The 20334-nt window shown below is 42.8% G+C and overlaps 1 protein-coding gene across 2 annotated transcripts in view; it reads left to right on the forward strand.

Moving 5' to 3' along the window:
* The window catches only part of CLNK (cytokine dependent hematopoietic cell linker), a 157931-nt gene that overhangs the window by 118506 nt on the left and 19091 nt on the right, over positions 1-20334 (forward strand). For both annotated transcript variants that reach the window (XM_081046549.1, XM_081046550.1), the window contains exons 9-14: positions 5678-5703; positions 5922-5941; positions 6968-7078; positions 13955-13982; positions 17672-17690; positions 19540-19621. In XM_081046549.1, coding sequence (XP_080902675.1) covers positions 5678-5703; positions 5922-5941; positions 6968-7078; positions 13955-13982; positions 17672-17690; positions 19540-19621 — 286 coding nt within the window. The remainder of the gene's footprint in view (positions 1-5677; positions 5704-5921; positions 5942-6967; positions 7079-13954; positions 13983-17671; positions 17691-19539; positions 19622-20334) is intronic.

The raw sequence follows: 20334 nt of genomic DNA on the forward strand, positions 1-20334 counted from the left end.
GAACCGGCAGCCTTCGGAGTTAAGAGCATGGAGCTCTAACCGCCTGAGCCACCCAGGCCGGCCAACAAGTATTATTTTATTTAATTCTGACCGTCCAAGGAACTATACTTTGTTACCTGCATTTTAAAGACATGGAAACTGAAGCTCAGATGTTTAAGTAACCTGTCCAAAGTTAGTAAGTGACAGAGGTGACATCAGAACCCAACTTGAAAGACTACAAAGGATCCCATTTGTAACTGCTCTGTTGCGCCATGGTCCCTTCTATCAGGAAATAAGTTCTCGTATCTGACAATATGTACTCTTTCAAACATTTAAATCACAGATAAGGACGCAAAGCTCAGAGAGGCCAAACAGCTTGTATTAAGTCAGTCATCTCATTAGTAGTAGCGCCAAAGACATATCACAATCAGTCAGTAAATGTTTAATGACTGGATCTCTGAAAACAATGTGTAGGAACAATTTTGGAGGACTGATGCTACTCAACTTCAAAGCTCACTATAAATCTGTAATAATCAAGACAGTGGCAGTGGGGGGCGGCCGGATGGCTCAGTTTGTTAGAGCGCGAGCTCTGAACAACAGGGTTGCCAGTTCCATTCCCACAAGGGCCAGTGAGCTGTGCCTTCCACAACTAGACTGAAGACAACGAGCTGCCGCTGAGCTGCCAGAGGGGCAGCTGGATGGTTCAGCTCCTTAGAGGGCGAGCTCTCAGCAACAAGGTTGCTAGAGATGGCGGGCTGTGCCCCCTGCAACTAAAGATTGAAAACGGCAACTGGACTTGGAGCTGAGCTGCGTCCTCCACAACTAGATTGATGGACAATGACTTGAAGCTGATGGGCCCTGGAGAAACACACTGTCCCCCGATATTCCCCAATAAAATTAAAAAAAAAAAAAAGACAGTGGCAGTGGAAGAATAGACAAATAAATCAATGAAACAGAATAGAGACCAGAAATAGACCCACACTAATCTTTGACAAACAGGGAAAGGCAATAAATGGAACAAAAAGAGTCTTTTCAACAAATGCTGCTGGAACAATTGTTCATTGACATGCAAAAATAAATAAATCTAAGCACAGGCCTTATATAGCCTTTACAAAAATTAACTCAAAATGGAACATAGCCTTACATGAAAAATCAAAACTATGAAACTCCTAGAAGATAACATAGGAAGAATCCTAGATGTTCTTGGGTATGGTGATGACATTTTAGATTTAACACCAAAGATACAATCCATGAAAGAAATAGCTGATAAACTGGACTTCATTAAAATAAAAACTGCTCTGTGAAAAACAACATCAAGTGGCTTAGACGACAAACCACAGACTGGGAGAAAATATTTTCAAAAGACACATCTGATAAAGGACTCTTGTCCAAAATATATAAAGAACTCTTAAAACTCAACCATAAGAAAACACATAACCTGTTAAAAAAAAAAGGGGGAGGGGGGATGGTGTTAAAGACCTTAACAGATACCTCGCCAAAGAAGATACCCAGATGGGAAATAAGCATATGGAAAGAGGTCACCAGGGAAATGCAAATGAAAACAACAATGAGATACCACTACACCCCTATCGGAACAGCCAAAATAGCAGAACACTGACAACATGACAACACCAAATGCTGGTGAGGACGTGGAGCAGCTCCCATTTCCTCAGTTTTCCTCTTTTCACAATGGAACAGCACAATATACAGACACAATATACTTTTCAATTTAATTTGCTTTTCAACTTTAATTAACATTTTCTGCATCACTTTCTTAAGTCTAGACAAGCAGCAAAACCATAAATCAAACCCTGATTTGTAGCATTTGCCAGTTGCCACAGTATAAATACTCCCACCATGGCAGACTTCAAGCCACCAATATGACTGCTGAACACGGCGTTGGGAAGATACACCATTTCATAGTATTTCCACCACAGACACAACAGAGGTAAATAACTTCAGCAGCAAAGACAATAGTAAGATGCAGTGGAATTAGGAAGTCACGAGTTTTGAGCATGCGTTACCTTTGGTTTTGATATAACCCAAGTGTACATCTATATAATTTTCTTCAAATAATGACTGTATTGAATCACTGCATTTCAAAATTCCTTAAAGTGTAACAGTAAGGCCGTGTAAGCCAGTACAAGCTGCTCCGACACACCAGAAACTGACCTCACAAGACTTTCTTCTTCTCCGGGAGGTTTTGCTTTAACTTCACAGACCCCTGTGAGGTTGAAAACTTCTTTGTGGTTTCATCCTTATAAGGTACAGAGGTAATGGCCAACCTGGGTCCCACAGATACTACAGTCATGCTCACTACATGACCTCCCAAGAAGCAATAAATTTTGCCGCTGAAGTGAAATCTGTCCTCAGACTGAAGAGCAAGTGACACTGTGGTCAGACGGCGTAATTACACGTACGACCACCAGATGGCAAGCATGCCAGCCTCCTCCTAGTGGAAGGGCTTTACTGACTTTCAAGGTGGCCAGGAAGAACAAATATTTGGGTCTTGCTGTGTGACAGACAGGAAACTTTCCATAGCATTCGAGAATATCTGTGTACTTCATCAGGAAGGTAGATTGCCATTTTCCCTCTGATTTTCCATTACACAACACTAGTAACAGTGGGTACGCAATAAAAGCCATGACATGAAGTCATTTCTTCCACACATGAATTCCCATGAAGTATGAGTAACTATTCCTCACTTTTCCAGAAGAGAAAACTTAGTCATGCCTCAATCCATTTGTTTATTTCATAAGTATTTATTGAACAGCTGCTATGATCCTGCCCATATCAACATACAAACTCAAGAAACCCAGCTCCAATCTTGTCCTCTTCCACTATCCCAATTACCTGAGGGGTTATTATTTTATTAAACAAGCCCTCCCCACAAAGAAATCTGGCTGGATTTTGTCTGAATTATCATCAAAGCCATGTGATAGTATGACACGTTGCTTCACCTGTTTCGTCCAGTTTCCTCACTTGTGGAGTCCCTGATATTCATCTCTACCTCTTAGTTTGTAGGATTTCCAAGCAATGCGTCAGAGAAGCATGATGGCATAAATGACTGCTAGGAGGCATACTGACGTAGCCGAAACCCTCAGGGAGTTTTGCTGCTGTTGCTGATAATACTTCATACATAACCTTCAAGTGGGGGGAATACTAAATGATGCCTGAGAAAACCCTCCGTTATAATGAAGACACAGGACACATGGACCACATACCAAAAAGATGCAGCATGGTTAAGGCACAGTTCTTACCACAGCCCACAAAACCAGTGTGATCTGGGGACTCCCCACCTCCACCACCACCTCCCCCTGTGCTCATCTCACCTCAGGGCCTTTGCACCTACTGTTTCCTGTCAGGAAAACTCTTGGCCAGATATTCACATAGTGTGCTCCCTCATTTTCCTCTGTCCTCATCACCTATCCAGAGACACCTACTGGGAATCTGTGTAAAAAAGGAGCCCCACCCCCCCCATCTCTCACCTCCATGTCCCTTCTATCTCCCTCACCCTGTTTCATCTTTCTTTGTAGCACTTGTCATTACCTGTCCTCATATGCTTTTGTTTGTTTGTTTTCTATCTCTTGCCACTGAAACATAAGGTACATGTGAATAGCAGCTTTCTTGGGGGCAGAGAGGGTGCAATTATATTCCCCAACAACTGAATCAACAAATATATTAAAAATGAATCCATGCCTGACACATGATATGTGCTCAATAATAAGTCAATGAATAAAAGGAAGATAGATGTCCTTTTCTAAACTCATAGTCACTGAAGCAAATGAGATAGATATCTCTATAACAATAAATGGAATGTTCCTATTGAATTCCAGACACTCAGTGTCCTTATTGAATTGTTTTTCCAGTGAATTGAATTGACCCCCAATAGATGTAGTGGTAGCTATGAAGGAAGCCGTCTTGGAAAGCCAATATCTAGCTCCACAGGGAAAGTCATCAGCCTGAGCAGCCAGACAGCCCCCAGGGAGCTCTGAACATGAAGCCAATACACAATACAATGAGAGAAGTTAATTTTATGTTTCCTAATTTCATGCCTTAAGAACGCATCATGTGGGCTAAGCTTTTTGGTAATATCATTAAAATAGCCAAAGATATAGCATTAACTAGATTGCTGCTGCTGTTGAAATCCATCCTGGGTCATATTTTGTGTTTTTACAATGCCAAGAACATTTACAATTCCCGTTTGCCATCAATATTTGAAATCATCAGAGAAGTCTATCCTAGCTATTTAAAAAGTGTTTTCCAAAACAAAAACAGAACAGGGAAAATGGTAATTTTGTTCAATGAAGTAGTTATTTCAGACCTGGAAGACCTGTAAAAATCATCCAGACCAGTGTATATTGTGTTGGGTTAGGTTGGGTTGGATTGGGTTATATTGTATTCTTTTGGGCTAGGTGGACCTTTCCTCAAAAAGAATCTTAAGAGGAGATCCAAAGGGAAGTAGGTGAAGTGGAGACCCCTCCCCCAATGACATGGGGTGATGAGCCAGAATCAGCCCCCCACAGCCCCCAGAGTCCTCAGGAGTCCCCAGCAGGAGCCTAAGGGGCTCTTCAGAGCATAGTTAAAAACCATAGATTTAGTCCAACTTTGTCTCACAAATAAGAAGACGAGGCTCAGTGTGTAGTCACTCAGCCAGTTCTCAGTTGAGGTGTAAATTTCCTGTAATAGGAGACAAACATTATCTCATTGACTCCTCCCTATAAAGCAACATTTATTAACATCACACCCATTTTTATAGATAAGCAAGCACTGCCTCCTCAAAGAGGCTTTTTCTGACACCCCAAACTTAAGTTTCCTGTATCTTCCTTTAGTACCATGCTCTTCTCTCCTTGAAATTCTCATCACATTTTACATAATGTGTCCAATGCCTGTCTGCCTACTTAGGTATAACCCTGTGGCAACAGAGACCGTGTCTCTCACCTCCCCAATCTGTCCCCAGGACCTAGAACTTGGCCTGTAGACAGAATAACTGTGGCCACTTAAGAGGAAGGATCGTGTCATATTTGTCTTTTATCCGCAGTACCTAGTATTATGCTTCGTTCAGAGCAGCATCTCAATGATTATCTGACTTCTATTGAATTGTGGAAATAAAACTACCTAGAAGTCAGGAAAATCTTTTCTTGGTCTTATTCAGGCTTTTCTAGTGTTGGGTCGTCTTGAGCAATTGTCCTACCTAGTGTATCCTTAGTTTTGTCATCTATAAAATAAAGGAGTTATATTCTGGGGTCTTTGAAAACCCTTCTGTCTGGAAAATATTGTAATGCTATTTCCCTCTGCTTAGAAATGTCCAGTTACGTGTTTGGCCGGAACTTGAATTAATGAGATGACTGTATGTAAAAGAATTCTAATTCTAATGAAGAATTGGTGGTTAAGAGGGGTTTACAGGCGTTAGGAGCATACCATGAAATCTTGTTCTGCCATTTATACCTGGGTGGCTGGAAGCCATTTGATCTCCCCATGCCTCAGTTTCTTCATTAGCAGAACAAAGGTAAGGATTGAATGAGATCACATAACTAAAGTATTTACCTTGGTGCCAGGTACTTAATTAGATATTAACAAGTGTTAATTGACATTATCACTGACATTATTCTAATGGAATGATTTCCATTCAAACATATGTAAAAATAAATTGGTGACATTTTCCATAAACTCACTGCTGTTCCCTCTTGTGTTTTAGGAAACAAACCCACCAAAGGAAACAAGGTAAGAGGAATTATTAAAACGCATTTGTTACCTACTCCTTATTTTAGAAGCATAGGAATGTGGACAATGTGAAGGCTTAGATATACCTTGAAAAATATAATATCTCCTGGAAGTTTGGTTGGGATCTGTAATTTCTGCTTGTAAACCAAGAAGATGTTGACCATTAGCTCTGCTCAAAGTACAATAAATTTAATTTCTGATTCTCTTTCCTTTTACAGCCTCCTTTACCAACTCCTCGGTAAGACACTTAAAATAATATTTTGCTTTGCTCTGTATTTAACTAGTTCCAAAATTTGAGAAGCTCCAGAATTTTAAAAAAAGAGAATCAAAAATTTGACATTGAAAAATTAATCTGAGTTGGCCAATGAACAAGATTAAACAGGCCTTCCTTCATCCATTTAATCATTGATTCAGTCACAGTCATCTATTCAATACAGCTCGAGGCATCATTTTGTGATCCAGGCATTACTTCCCTGTTCCTTTCCGTTTCTCTTCCTTCTCGTACAAAAATCTTCCAGATAGGACTGGCACTGAGAAATGCTGCCAAGGGACTTATAAAGGACACATTTATATAAGTACATACACATACAAATATATTTATATATATGGAGATGGGAGCAACAGACTTGATTTCCTAGTCTGAGTGAGTTGGCCACGCTGGGGCCCTGGGAGTACTCCATTCACAGCACTCACTACCCTCACTGGTAATCTCATCACTGCTCTCGCTGCCCTCCTAGAGGGAAGTACTTGAGCCAAGGACTGTGTCGTTTTCCTCTCTGCATCTCCAGTGTCTACCACTAGTGCCTGATACACTTTATAAATGAGTGAATGGTGAAGGAGTGGATGACTGAGGCAGTCATTGACTTTCAAACATTTTCCTGTTTCTTGGTGGAGTTTAAACAGCTCAGGTCTTCCGGTCTGGGATAAACGAAGGCTGTCATATTTTGTCCCCAGTCACTCCTAAAACTCCAATAGGGGGCACACTGAGAAACCAAAGACTCCCTGGAGAAAATTTCATCAGAAAACAACTAAACCAGAGAGCATGTTGCACGGAAGTACATTTAGGTGCCTTACAAAAATGACTCCTCTGATATTCGAGGCTGCCTGAAAAGGATTGGGCAGACCTACAAAGTATCAACACCCAAAAACTGACATTTCAAACCCAAAGCTGGGGTCACTGAGGGCAGGGCTGTGTGAATTCTGGGTCTGAGGGGCCACCTGTGCAGCAAACCTTCTCCATGTCTCCCTATGACTCTTCACACAGGCCACCTGTCTCTCTTCCAAAGAAGTACCAGCCCTTACCCCCCGAGCCGGAGAGCAGCAGGCCAGCCTCCCCTCAGAGGCATACCTTCCCCGAAGTGCAGAGAGGGGCCAGGTAAGAGATGTTGCTGCTCATGAAACCACCGGAGAAGTTGGTGGGCTGGGGAGGGCGACAAAGACACCCCAACCTGTCACCTCTCAGAACAGATTCCCTAATGATGGAGGGAAGAGGCCTCGAGGGAAAACAGTCTTAGAAACTTGTAGTTTGAGTCTTTCTGGAAAATACAGGTTCTTTGTAGTAAAATGAGTTATTGAAAGAATGGCTCACTTGAGACCTGAATTAGTTATTAAAGAAAATATTAAATGACAGAATGGAATCTGGACTTTTTATGTAAAAACCAAAAGGTAGTTCAGACGATTCAAGGGCTAATATCGGTCCCCAGCTTCCCATCACCCAGGCTGAAGGAATATAACCACACATGAAAACCCATTTGTCAAAAACCATTATTGCCTTTTTGACAAATAAATATTACAAAACCAACCCTCTGGTATTAAGTGCTGATGACGGAGCCTTACTCCCAAATGTACTGGGCATTTAGCAGCCAGCTCCAATTACAAAATGTAACAAACATGAATTGTGCATATTTTTTCCCCAAGAGTGTTTGAATTGCTTTATTTTAGAAGTCAGAATAGAGATTAGCGTTTTCCTCTTGTTCCTATTACAAAGAATGAATGATGCTTTCTTACTGCAAGCTTCATTCAATCAGCAGGTTGGGGCACAAGACATTATTTAGTTAGTAATCCTTTCTCACGGATACAAACACTCTAGCATATCAGGCATATCTTGAGCTTCTGTGGAAAATCCATTCATCACTGATGCTGACAGATGTTAGAACGCCATTTCTCCCTCTTGATTTTCTGGTGAATGTCTCCTCAACTTTCTGACCTTCACAGCCCCAAACAACATGGGTCTTCCAGGCTGCAACACCACCACCCCTCCGCCCCACTCTCTCCTCCTGCCATGTCTCCAGTCAAAGTGCCTAGCTTGAAGTTTAGGTTCTCCTTCTTATAAACTGGCAGACTTGGGGCAGGGGTCTTCAACTGGGGTGACTCTGCCCCCAGGAGAGTTAACAGTGTCTCGAGACATTCTGGCTGTGACAACTTTGTGGGGGGGGGCGGGGGAGATGCCACCAGCTTCTAGTGGGAAGAGGCCAGAGTTGCTGCTAACCACCCTACAGCACAGGATGGCCCCCCAATAAAGAATAATGAGGCCTAAAAGATCTATAGTACAAAAGTTGAGAAACCCAGCCTCTGGGCAAATTACTAACCTTCTGTGAGCCCAGGTTTGTCTCAGCAGTAGAGTAAGGATGATAATAGCAGCTACGTCCTACCTCATGGGCTAAAGTGAGAATTAAATAAGGTGATTCCTGTAAAGCACTAACAGTGCCTGCCCAGCATGTGTTTCTAACCAACGTTTATTGCATTTTTATTACCCTGAGCCCTTTTCTGTCGGTTCCTTTGCCATCTCACATAATACATTTGGATACAAGTCTGCCCCTTCCACCCCAAAAGGAGGGACTGCCTCATGTCAGTATGCATATTGCCTGGCACATAGAAGTTTGATAAATAGGATAAATACATATTTCCTTCTGCAGCTTCCAAAGGGCCGAGCCAGACTAGGAGTCACCAAATTTTCAAAGACTGAGAGACTAAGAGGCACCAACCCTAACAGACCATCATACCCACAAAGTGGAGTCATCTGAAATGGAAATGTAAAATGCATCCCCCCCCCTAAAACTCCTCAGCACGTAGGCTAATATGTTAAGAATAGATCAAAATTCAGAAAAGTGAGGAGGTCGGAAATAGGAAGAGTAAGATGTCCAACGTGACAAGTTTGTTTAGCGTGGAGAAGAGGCTTTTATCTTTCCGTGGCTTCGTGCTGGAAAGAACAATATGTTGGGAGCCAGCAGTCCCAGGTCTGGGTCCCAGTTGAGCCACTTCTGGCTGGATAAGAAAATAACACTTGTGAGACCCGTTTTCCTCATTTGTAAAAAGAAAATAACCATCCCCACGTGACAGAATGTGGTGTGGAGGTAGGTATGTAATTGTTCTCAAGTGCCTAGGAAAGAAAAGAAAAACACACCGCATCTCCCACCTGTACCCATCAGAATTAGGCACCCATAACCCTATTTTTTCCAGGAATAGAAGCTGTGAATGCTAGAGTAGTGTCTCATCCTGGCTTTACATGAAAATAATCAGGAAAGCTTTTTAAAGAGTACTATTCCCCAGTATCTGTTTTAAATGCTCTGAGAGGTGAGACATGGCATCCCTGTTTCTAAAGCTCCCCAGGTCAAGCTGATGGGCAGCCAGGGCTGAGAGCCCAGAGGGAACAGGGTCTGTCACTAAAGCCTGGAGGAAGGTCCCCGGGCCTTCCCTATCTGCGCCCAGGCTCTGAGGTCTGAAACAATGCTTCCTGAGACAGATCAGGCCCTCCAGACAGTCTGGGTCATGCCCCTCTATTGTGCAGCTGTCTAGCAGAGGTTCTGGAGTCTTCAGAAGTTCGCATTTTGTATTTCTAGGGATTCTGCCACTATAGTTCACCTTTGTTTAATTGTTGTTAGGTGTGATGAGTACCATGCTGGATCTCTTCACCATAAACACCTCCAGAGGGTAATTCCATTTTGTCCCATTGAATCCTTCCAGTGGCCAACACAGTATGGTTTTCTAAGGCTCGGAAGGGAACAGTGCCCAGCCTAGTGGATGACACACAGTAGGTCCCTGGGAAAAATCACTCCCCTACCTACTGGGCACATAATGTTTCTAAGATTCCGAGACTTTAGGTGAGTTGGTCTGAGTTATAGGGCTGGTATACGACTATTGAGAGGCCAAAACCTGAAGCCCCTGGGAATGCCACCATGAAGAAGAGAGTTTTGCTTTAAGAAGAGAGCTTTCAGATTCACTTCTAGTTGGGCCCCATATAGGTAGTCAGATGGCCGTCACCGCTGACTCATGACACTCATAAGCAAGCACTGGAGGCAGTTGCTAGGCTCACCTTCTCTGAAAACAGGAGACCTGAGCCACTTCCACCAAAGCAGGACAAACAGGGCCGCTCCCAGCCTAACAGCTGCTCCACAGGCACTGTGAGATGAACTGCCCCCGCTTCCCCCCAAAGCGAGGCTGTGATTTACATCAGGCACTCACCTGAGTCTGAGGGAGGCAGCCTGGGAGCTGCAGCTGCGGCCCTTTACAATTGGCTCTGCTCTCCCTGGGTGGTGGTGGCGCTGTTTGTATTTCAGCTCCATTTGTGTCCACCCCGCCCCCCATCATTCTTCTTTCTTTTAAAGCTCAGTCTTAGCTTCACAAAACAATGACTGAGTGGAAGCACTTCAGATAAGGAAAATGCCATTTAGATCATTCATTGACAGCGTAAAGTTGGAAGAGGACTTTGAAATTCTGGGACAGTTGGTTAGACACGCTCAACCACTAATAGACCATTACTGTGAGGTTTGCCATATCCATGTACTTGATAGTTTTTGCTCGGCTCATTTTTTTTTTTTCACTTCAATAAATTGATGTAAAAGGGAAGCATCTCACCAGAAGTAACTGCAACACAGACAGTTTCAGACCAAAACTTAGAGACTGGGGACTTTTCTCTGTGTTCAAAGGGAAGAGAAGTAAATGTTAGGTTGACTAGGATACTAGCACCACACGGAGACTCTCTGGGACTTGATCAGAAAGAGACTAAAAAGGGAAGGACTGCCCAGCTCTCCATCCATTCTAGTTTCAGTACCATGCCTGACACACGTGCCAGATGAAGTCACCCTGGGTAACCCTAAGAGTCACTGACATTTGCTGAGCTTCAGCTATGCACGGGGTTCCCTGTGGGGTCTTTTGGGTGCCTTACCTCAGCCCCACAACAACACTGTTACAGTGTTACAATCCACAGTGACCTGATGAGGTCACAGAAATGCAGACAGCTCACTGAGCCACCATGTCTCCTTTCTGCTCCAGCACACTAGGTGGCCCACGGTGCAAGCTCCTGCCAAATATAATTTAAATAAAGCGCCTGAGAGTTAATAAACAAAACAGCCATTTGCCTCGCCATGGTTTTCCCTTTTCAACCAGCAATGCTGGCACCACGTAAGTTCAAGCCATCTCAATAGCAAAAATGTATTCTGATGATTGGGGAAGTGAAAAAATAATCTTTATAGATAGCGAGAAACCATGGTCCTTTAAAAGAGAGAATGTAGGGATTATGAAGAAGATAGACAAATTCTCATTTATGAATGGAAACTATTGATTTTAGAGCGTGCACTTTATGACTATAGTTTTACAAGATGTTGCTTTTGGGGGACACTGGGCGAAGGGCGCATGGGATCCCTCTAATCTATTATTTCTTACATCTGCCTGAGACCGACACATCTCAGAATACAAAGCTCACTCTAAAAATGTTAAAAGTGTTCCACAGATGTAAGGTGTTATTTTATCCCAAGTAGCTTTCACACATATTTTTTTGTGAGAACCTTAATCGACTCTCTTTGTTACCATAGATTTACCCATTTTCCAGATGGGAAAACTAATCTTCAAAGAGGAAATGTCACTTATCGAGAGGGACAGACCTCACGGATGATACAGTGGGGATTCAGATCCAATTCACTTAAAACTGAGCCAAGAACTAAGGGAGGGTCCAGAAGGGCTATTTTTATAATTAAATGGATAATACTCAGATACACACTGAGCACCTATTTGCTCAGGAAAGGACATGGGGAAGCGTATTCTGTGTAGTCAGTGACCATATTTTATTGGTCATCTCCAGAGCCAGAATGTGGGAAAACAAGCATTGAAAGATGCTCTCCAAGAGGCAATGTGATGCTATGGGGGGGAGGCCAGAGTCCCGCCCTGCTCTGCCATTCTCTGACTTTGTGCAGTCCCTCTGTCTTCATATTAAGAGACCCCTCCTCAAAAGGCAGATGCCTTCATGTTACAGGCGAGCAAAGCAACTAACTCATGGGGTCTTGTCGACATGGCCATTCCAATGCCCAAAGGTGGTCGCTGTGCCCAGAAGGACCTTCTCACAATTACTGGGGTTCACTTAACAATCCAATATTTAAAGTCATCAGTTCCACAGCCTTGCTTTCCTGAAGCCTCACATTTCCATTTATAAAGTATATTGCTCTATCTCTAGATCTAATGATTTTTATCTAAACAGCAAGACCATTGTTCTGTTCGTCACATTAGAGAGGTTAAGAAATCTTAGACTCCCACCTCAGGGATACTGTGGATGCCTGGTCATGGCTCTGTACACCAGAAGCTAAACAATAATGAATGCCAACTATAATTTTATACATATAATGTGATGGCTCGGTGCGAGGTCGGAGGGATAGTGGATGGGGTAAGGGCTCCACAGGGTGAGGGATATAAATGAGGAACATCTAAGTAGTACCTTGTCTTATACACCTGAAACTAATAAATTTAAAAAAAAAAGAAATCTTAAACAAAAAGACTTATTTACAAACTCAGTTAAATCTCCTTAAACATTTGAAATGCCTTGATACATTTCATTTGCTTGATTTTTAAGTGTTTCTAATGCTGACAGAGCAACTTTAAGCCCTAACAAATAAAACTTTCTTTAACGATTAATTTTTGTAAATCTAATCAAGTAAATGCATAAATACAGAAAAATTCAAGTTCTCTTAAACAATTCAAACTCTTTGTAAATGGTGTCAAACATAGCTTGACTCTTGAAACTTAACATCACAAGACTAAAATCAATTATACACTTTAAATTGAAACCACATGGCCCATTTGTCCTAAGATGCCAGAGACTCTTAAACACAGAAAACACTGAGATTAGCCTCAATTTAACCCCCAAATAACTACTACTACGGGTGTTTGTTCTATTTTATTACTTTTAATCATATTTATTTTACCTTCTCATTTGTCCCATTAAATGGGGGAGGCAGGGTGCAGACGCACTATCTCAGATGGGCTGATGACACAGGTTAAAAATATGGGACCTCAGTGTGGATGCCTATTAGAGATCTGAGACCAGACACAGAATCTGAAAGCTGTATGCCTCTAGGTCATGTCACCTGATGCAGACAGAACTTTATAACTAGATCACCAGCCTTCAACCAAGATTGGTGTCACAGCTTTAATTTCTCTGTACTTCCAGGCTTTTCTCCAACAGACGGGGGTAGACAGAATGTGTGTGTCACCCCCACTCCCTTCCCAATGTCCTCATCTGACTTTGAGCACATTCTAACAACAGTTCCCCTGAACGCCCAACATTTTCATTCTTATCTTTACCGATTCTATAATAACAATAACCCTCTAAGATGACTATCCTTGTGGCCATTTTGCAGATGAGAAAAATGAGGGTTAGAGACATTGATTGATTTAATCGTCAATACAAATGAAAGGTTTGGAGTTTCTTCTGAGATCTGTCCAATGTCCGTATTAACAGATTCTCCGTGGACTTCTTTCCTGACCACTCAGTTTCGTGTTTTTCCTGTCTCAAATCTCCTGTCACTGTAAGCATTCTTTCTCTCACATATGACTCCTTAGGATCCTGCTGAACCTGCCAACTTCATATTTAAAACCCTTTACACTTCCACAAAGCAAAAAACTAAGAGCTTTAAAATCAAGGTAATGATAGCAGGTCTGACTGTGCTAATGAAACTTGACAAGGAAAAGCAAATGTCAGAAACGGTGTTATTTAAATTATGCGAAAATGAGAAGCAAGTTTATTCATGTCCTTTCTGTTACCACCTTTTATGTTGGCTCATCACTTCTTTTTTCTTATAATAGAAAATTATGAGAAAAATAACCTGGCCTTAGTTTTATAGAATGGTGATAAACATCACAGTGGACCATGGGCTGTTAATTTGGCAATAAAAACATAATCAACGGGTTTTAAGGGCTCGGCATGATTTTATTTTGATCATTATGAACTGTATTTTATGTAACGCTGTATTTCTTTTCCCTGCAGACAGATAAGCTTAAAGAACTTGGGTGAGGTAAGTTGAAACTTTGTCCTAGGAAACAAAGAAGGGAATTTTTTTGTGCATTAAGCATCGGCCATGGGCAAGATACTATTTGCGTCAGATACTCTATCCCACTTAATTATCACAATAGCTATGCTCATTATGTATTACTAGCCCTGTTTTTAAGGTGAGAAAATTAAAGCAAAACAAGTTAAGATCCAGATTTTAAACCAAGATCCAGATTTTAAACCAAGATCCTATTGGGCCTCCATATTCAGCGTTTACTGGTACAATGGAGAGAAGAGCACCCCAGTTCCCACAGAAGGCAAAGTGTCCGCCCACGGCTTGCAATCCCCAGCATCCCAGAAATAAAATTTGGGAAACTGTATTGTATACCTTGCTATTTGTTCTTCAAAGAAAGACAGGACTGCAAAGTAGAAGAAATAGAAGATACAGAGTCACACAGGCCTGGCTTTGAATCCTGTTCCAGCATCTGTGACTTCTGTGAAAGCTGGCAGATGTCCCCACCCCCCTTTCCTTCCCCATTTCGGTTTCCCCAGCCATAATATAGAGATGCGTATGCTCAACTTTGCAAACTCGTGATAAAGTCCAATCAGTCAGTCAAAGTAAACACCTAAATGACCAGGTGAGAAGTAGAGGCTCAATAAATGGCAGGAAAGTCAGGCAAGATGGAGCTATCTTAGAGCCCCCTTAGATGTTTACTCCCTAAAAGCCCCCAAAAGGAAGTTCCCCAAGATGGTGAGTCTACGGTGACTGGTGGAAAGTCTCTGCCCAACCACACAAGTCACAAGTGTCCTCCCCTCACTCCCACTGGCCTCCTAAGGGATTTGGTTCTTATCTTAGTATTTGGCTGACCCTCTTACATCTAGACTATAGAACTTCATTTCTTTTCTTCCTTTCTTTTTTTCTTTTATTTATTTAATGGCAGTATGACACTGTTAAAATCAAAAGTCATCCTTCTAGCTTGTGACTCAAACAAGACATTTATTACCTCTAATCCGTAAGACAGTTGTGTCACAGAGGAAACTGCAGAAGTGCTGAAGGAGAGGCCAGCCCTGGTTCCATTCAGGACTTCACCAGCTCACCCTCTTCTGCATGTTGAACTTCCAGGTGCCATCAGGAAGGAGGAAGTTGGGGGTGGTACCCACATATTCAGAGGGACCACCCTTTTCTTCCTATAGTTTCAATTTATGTGTCCCAAGTCGCAGATGGCTGCCACTCAAGGTGACCTATAGTCCATAACTCATCGGTCAGTCTGAAAGGACAATAGGCTCCCCCCAGTTACTAACAAACAAGAGGGAGATGAGGTCAGCCTCCGACAGCAGGGACCATGCAGGACGGTTGGTTTTCCTGGCATCTTCGGTTGGCATTTGCTAGAAGCTGATATCATCTCAAGAACAACTAGTGGAAAAACACATTCTTCCTCCTTATCTTTTGCCAAGATATTTCCCCATTGTTTGTCTGGCCTAAGAGTCAAGGCCATTTCTCCATCACAAAAGCTCATCTCAAAGGACAAATGCCATGCATGCTTGTATATGTGACCAGAATCTTGGGGACCAGAATCCAATGATGGTCTACCCAGCTCAACTGAAATTCACAAAGCACTTTACAGTTTTCAGAGAAAGTAAGAGACTCGTGGTCTCATTTAATTCTCACAAAACCCTAAGAGAAAAAGTCGCCTCAGAGAGGTAGAGAGACTTGCCAGGGTTCCCACAGCTGGCAGAATATTGGGCCAGCCCCTGAAAACCCAAAGCCCAGGTCTTCTCCCCAGCCTTTGACTCCCTGCCTTAGCAAATACAGAGATGTCACTGAGTTAAAATACAAAAAGAAAAAAGAAAAAAAGCGGGCTGAGGGGAAAGAAAGAGAGGATGGGAAGGAAGAAAGGAGGGGAATAATAAAGAAAGCATTACTATTTAGACTTAAATAGTTTGATTTTCTAACAACCAAAAACAGTTCACGTAGAGAAACTAGAGAGACTTCACTCCACTTTTCTAATCTGATTTGATTTTAAATTCAGAGCCCTCAAGCAAAAAGTTGCCTGGGTCTGGATTACATAAAACTGCTCCCCCAGGCAGTTGGCTTCTCAGCCTTACGTACACCCAGCTCTCCCCCTCCTTTGACAAGCCTGGGAACCACAGCCGCATCTGATTGAGCGCTTTGAACTGCCAGGTTCAAAGTCCTGGGGAAGACTCAGAGGGGAGACTTTCGAACCACGCATTAGTATGGATTCATTACCCTTTTACTTAGCCTATAGATTTGCCTTGATTTGCTGTCCACGATGAAATGCATGCCCTCCTTCCAGAACCTTGGGGGATGCCACGGTCTTTGAAACAAAAGGGCTTGTCTGTTGGTTGGCTTCAGTTAAGACTTATGATGCCTCTCTAAGCTATTTGTTGCGAAAGGTTTCTTGTCCATGAAGCAAATGCCAGTTGGGAGACCTGGGCTCTAGAGTCAGCTCAGCCGCAAGATAACAGCGGGCATCTGGATAACCCTTCTGGGTCTCATCTGCAGGCCCTTGGCTTTAACTGTTCACGGACGTCAAACCCTTTCGAAAATTTGATGAAAGGCATAATAAACCTTCCTAACACACACAAATATATGCATATATTTATAGAAAAAAACCTTTAGTTTTTAACGTCAGAAGGTTCAGGGACCCCACTAGGCCATCCAAGGACCCCCTCCATCCCCCAAGTTAAGAAGCTCATGTCTAAATGATACCTGAGCTCCTCCCCAGCTGCACGAAATGGACTTTAGAAAATGATTTACAGTTAAGGAAACACTTCAGCAAATATTGTACCTCTTGTAAGACTCTTTGCTTCTTCAAGAGCAGAGTAGGGCCCAAGGATGAAATTCCAATAAGCACACAGATTTTCATAATGAAGGATGATCGGGAATTCTACCACCATTGAGGAAAAAAAGAGAAAGCGAATGTCGGGAAAGATAAATGGCTACATTTAAAAAGAATAATGTGACTATTTTAATGCTCATTTTTTTAAAACATAAAGAAAATTAACCATAGCCTCATCACTTAAACACTCTATTAGTATTTTGTCATTTCTCTTCAAATCCCTTTTTACACACACACACACACACACACACACACACACATCTCTGCATGTAAATATGTCATAAGCCACATTTTTACCCTGAACTTTTTATGTAACATTGAGGCACACTTATGGTAATCTTATTCCATACTCCACATAATTACTTACATTTATAATATTACAATATGTGTATGAACATAGCACCAGAATTTGCTTAACAATTCCCTCTTGGATGGGCATGGAAACTGTTTCCAGTGTCCTGACACTATTAACTGGTGATGTACTGAACACCTTTGTACACGGAATTTGGTCCAGATTTTAGGTTGCTTTCCTAGAAAAAGAATCTCCTCAGTGGAATTTCTGGGATAAGAGGAAGAGTATTTCTAAGGCTCTTGGCAGCTATGGTTAAATTGCTTCCCGAGGAGTCAAAGCAACTTACAGGCCAATCAGCAAACGGTATGCTTGCCAGCTATACACAGAGAATAAAATGTTGATTTTTGCTTGTAGTGTTTGTAGATTGTTTAAATCTCTATACTAATAAAAATTCTGCCCCAATTCTACTAACCAATTGCTCTGAAAACACACATAGAATAGTGTAAAGTTCTCTATCATCAAGAGTTATTCAACATCTTTTTTTTCCCCCACTTTATACAGGTCCTTGGAACAGAGAAAGGTGAACTGTTTACGTTTGTTTTCATACCCTGATACCATTAGGTTAAGTTCTGTTTCCAGATTTACAGTCATCTGTTGAAAGTATTAATGATTCAGGTCTGGAATGTATGAGTGTGTGTGTGTATGTGTGTGCGGTGTGTGACGTGATCCAGATGGATCTAGGACCTCATAGTCTGTTCAAGAATCCTCCAGTCTAAACAGAGTGAGTTAAGTTGGAGCTGGGCTCGTGGTGGGTCCTCAGCCACGGACTCCTGCCAAGAAGGAGGCTCACTCTCTCACTGTCACCCGTTGCCACTTTGGGAAGACGTTGCTGGTCCACTGCTTGAGAGAAGCTCTTGGTCTCTCTATCTTTAATGTCACCCATGCACACACACATATATACCCTCATTTGAGCACACACGTGGGTGTCCTTGCTGTGGAAGCATGCAATCCAACACTTGCTAGCTGGCAGGTAATAACTTCACACCCGTGTGAACATACTGTTCACCATTCACTTAGAAGGATGAATTAGGACCAGAGCTAACGGGCCCGAGCCATGGCCCAAAGTGTCAGTGCAAGCAACATGCTTCAAGAAAGCAGCAGAGGCCTCCACCAACTCACTGTGTGGTTTGGGCCAAGTTCATTGCCTCTGCAGGTCCCAACCATGCTCTTCTTTATATTGAAGAAGTTAGACTGGAATGAGGCCTCATCTGGGTTTGTAGATTCCCAAGGGCCCCTGATGGAGGAGTGGGGGCCTGTTGGCAATTCTAAGTCAATTCAAAACTTAAAGGAAACTGTGCCCTTTTCCACACTAGAGCCCAGCATCCTAACTGACACGTGCAGGTGTAGTTGTATCGGGTTCAACGATTATCAATGCAACAGTGTGACACTGTCCAGAGCACCAGGGGCCGGTGCTCTGGGTGCCTGTCGGTGACATGAAACGCTTTTATAGGCTGTATGACTAGCGGACAAGTCACTGACTCCATCACGTTTCAAGTAATCGCAGTCCTTTCATCAAAAGTGTGCATTGTGTGATCAACCTTGGAGAGAGCACAGAGTAACGAGCGAAATGAAGACACGTGGGTGTCTATATGCTTCCTGAACTTTATTACTTACAACCGCATCCGGGAGAGTGTTTCATGGGATTGCATACCATAGCAGTACTGTGTGCCCTTTGTGTGTAATTCTGGAGGACTGGTTAAAGTCTATTCATGATGAAAAGGAAACAAAAAAGTGGTGACACCGACGGCATGTGTAATTACTAAATAACTCCAGTTCATATGGTTGGCAGAACTTCCCGAAACTTGAAGATCAAAGGGGAAAATTCGAGAAAAATGCATGCCTGAGGGTAACCAGTGGGACTGATGGTCTACATCAGGCTGCTGGGCCCTCCTGCCCTCTGGCAGGAGGGAGATGAGAATTCGGGTGTGGGGGCCAGCCCTGCCCAGGCCTTCCGCTGCCCGGAACAGTTCTTGGATTTTACTTTTTTGTTTATGCTTCTATGTAACTTTTCATGTGAATGCAGAACTCCTCTTCAGTCCACTTCCACTTCAGGCCTTTCCATACCAAAACCATCCAATGTAACGTTCCATATTTCAGGAAGTCCATGAGTTCCAGATTCAATGCTTTGGATGATAGTATTGAATATTCAATATTCAAGGCAATTTTTATAGCCTAGATGAGAAGCCATTCCCAGGACCAGGGTCCTTGCAGAATCCATGGGTTACAGTTGGTGGCAAACACCAAAAGCTGGCTCCTAATTATCAGAGATTATTGGATAAAATTATAGTGGTTCCAATAGGCCTCTAATAGTCCCCAATCATTCTCCTTCTGCAACCTGACCAAATTATGTGACTTTCTTCCTTACACAGTGGCTCATCATCCCATGAAGCCCGAATCATCTCACCTGTCAAAAAACCAGAGTGCTCCCGAGATCCCTCTCGCCGTTGCCAGGTAAGAAGCCAGGAACCCCTTACAGGATCCCAGCTTTGGGGTCAGGCCCTGTGTTGTGCAGGATGACTCACCAAGGCTTCCTGAGAAACGGGAAGTCCTTGGCCTTTGATAACAAAGCCCAATGATAAGACCCAATGGAAATCTGGGATCGCCGCAGTTCCGGAAGCTAACAGTGTCCTACTTCCTGCTCTTTGTATGTGACTGAGTGACTGAGCGTGGGAGATTCGAAGCCTTGCATATCAGCTAGGTGGGGTTAACTGCAATGGCTGCTAATCAATCTGGGAAGAAAAGTTGGCCTTTTCTAACTAGACTCAGTTCTGACTACACAGAAGCTGCTACTTTTGAATTGCACTTTATAGATGGCCGGGGCTTGAAAATGTCATTATCTGATTAAATACGTCCCTGATCTAACTATTGTGAAAACCGTCATCCCAACTGAAGAGTCGAGGAGGTTAAGGCTCAAGCTGGTGACGCATTGACCACGGTCACTGTAAATTAGTGGGGGCTTCCTTAAAACAAAACCCAGGGCCTCCAAAATTAGTGCTGTAAGGCCCCCAGCCTGCCCAGTGACTTCAGCCTCAGCTCATGCCCCTCTCCCACTTTCCCCCTCTCTATTGTCACCTAACACAGGACCTTTGCACATGCGATTTCTCTGCCTATCACACTTCCCCATCGTCTCCCCCTTCTTCACCCTGTCCTGACTTGGGGAACTT

The sequence above is a fragment of the Rhinolophus hipposideros genome (assembly GCF_964194185.1).
Source record: "Rhinolophus hipposideros genome assembly, chromosome: 1".
In the NCBI taxonomy this organism is placed as follows: Eukaryota; Metazoa; Chordata; class Mammalia; order Chiroptera; family Rhinolophidae; genus Rhinolophus; species Rhinolophus hipposideros.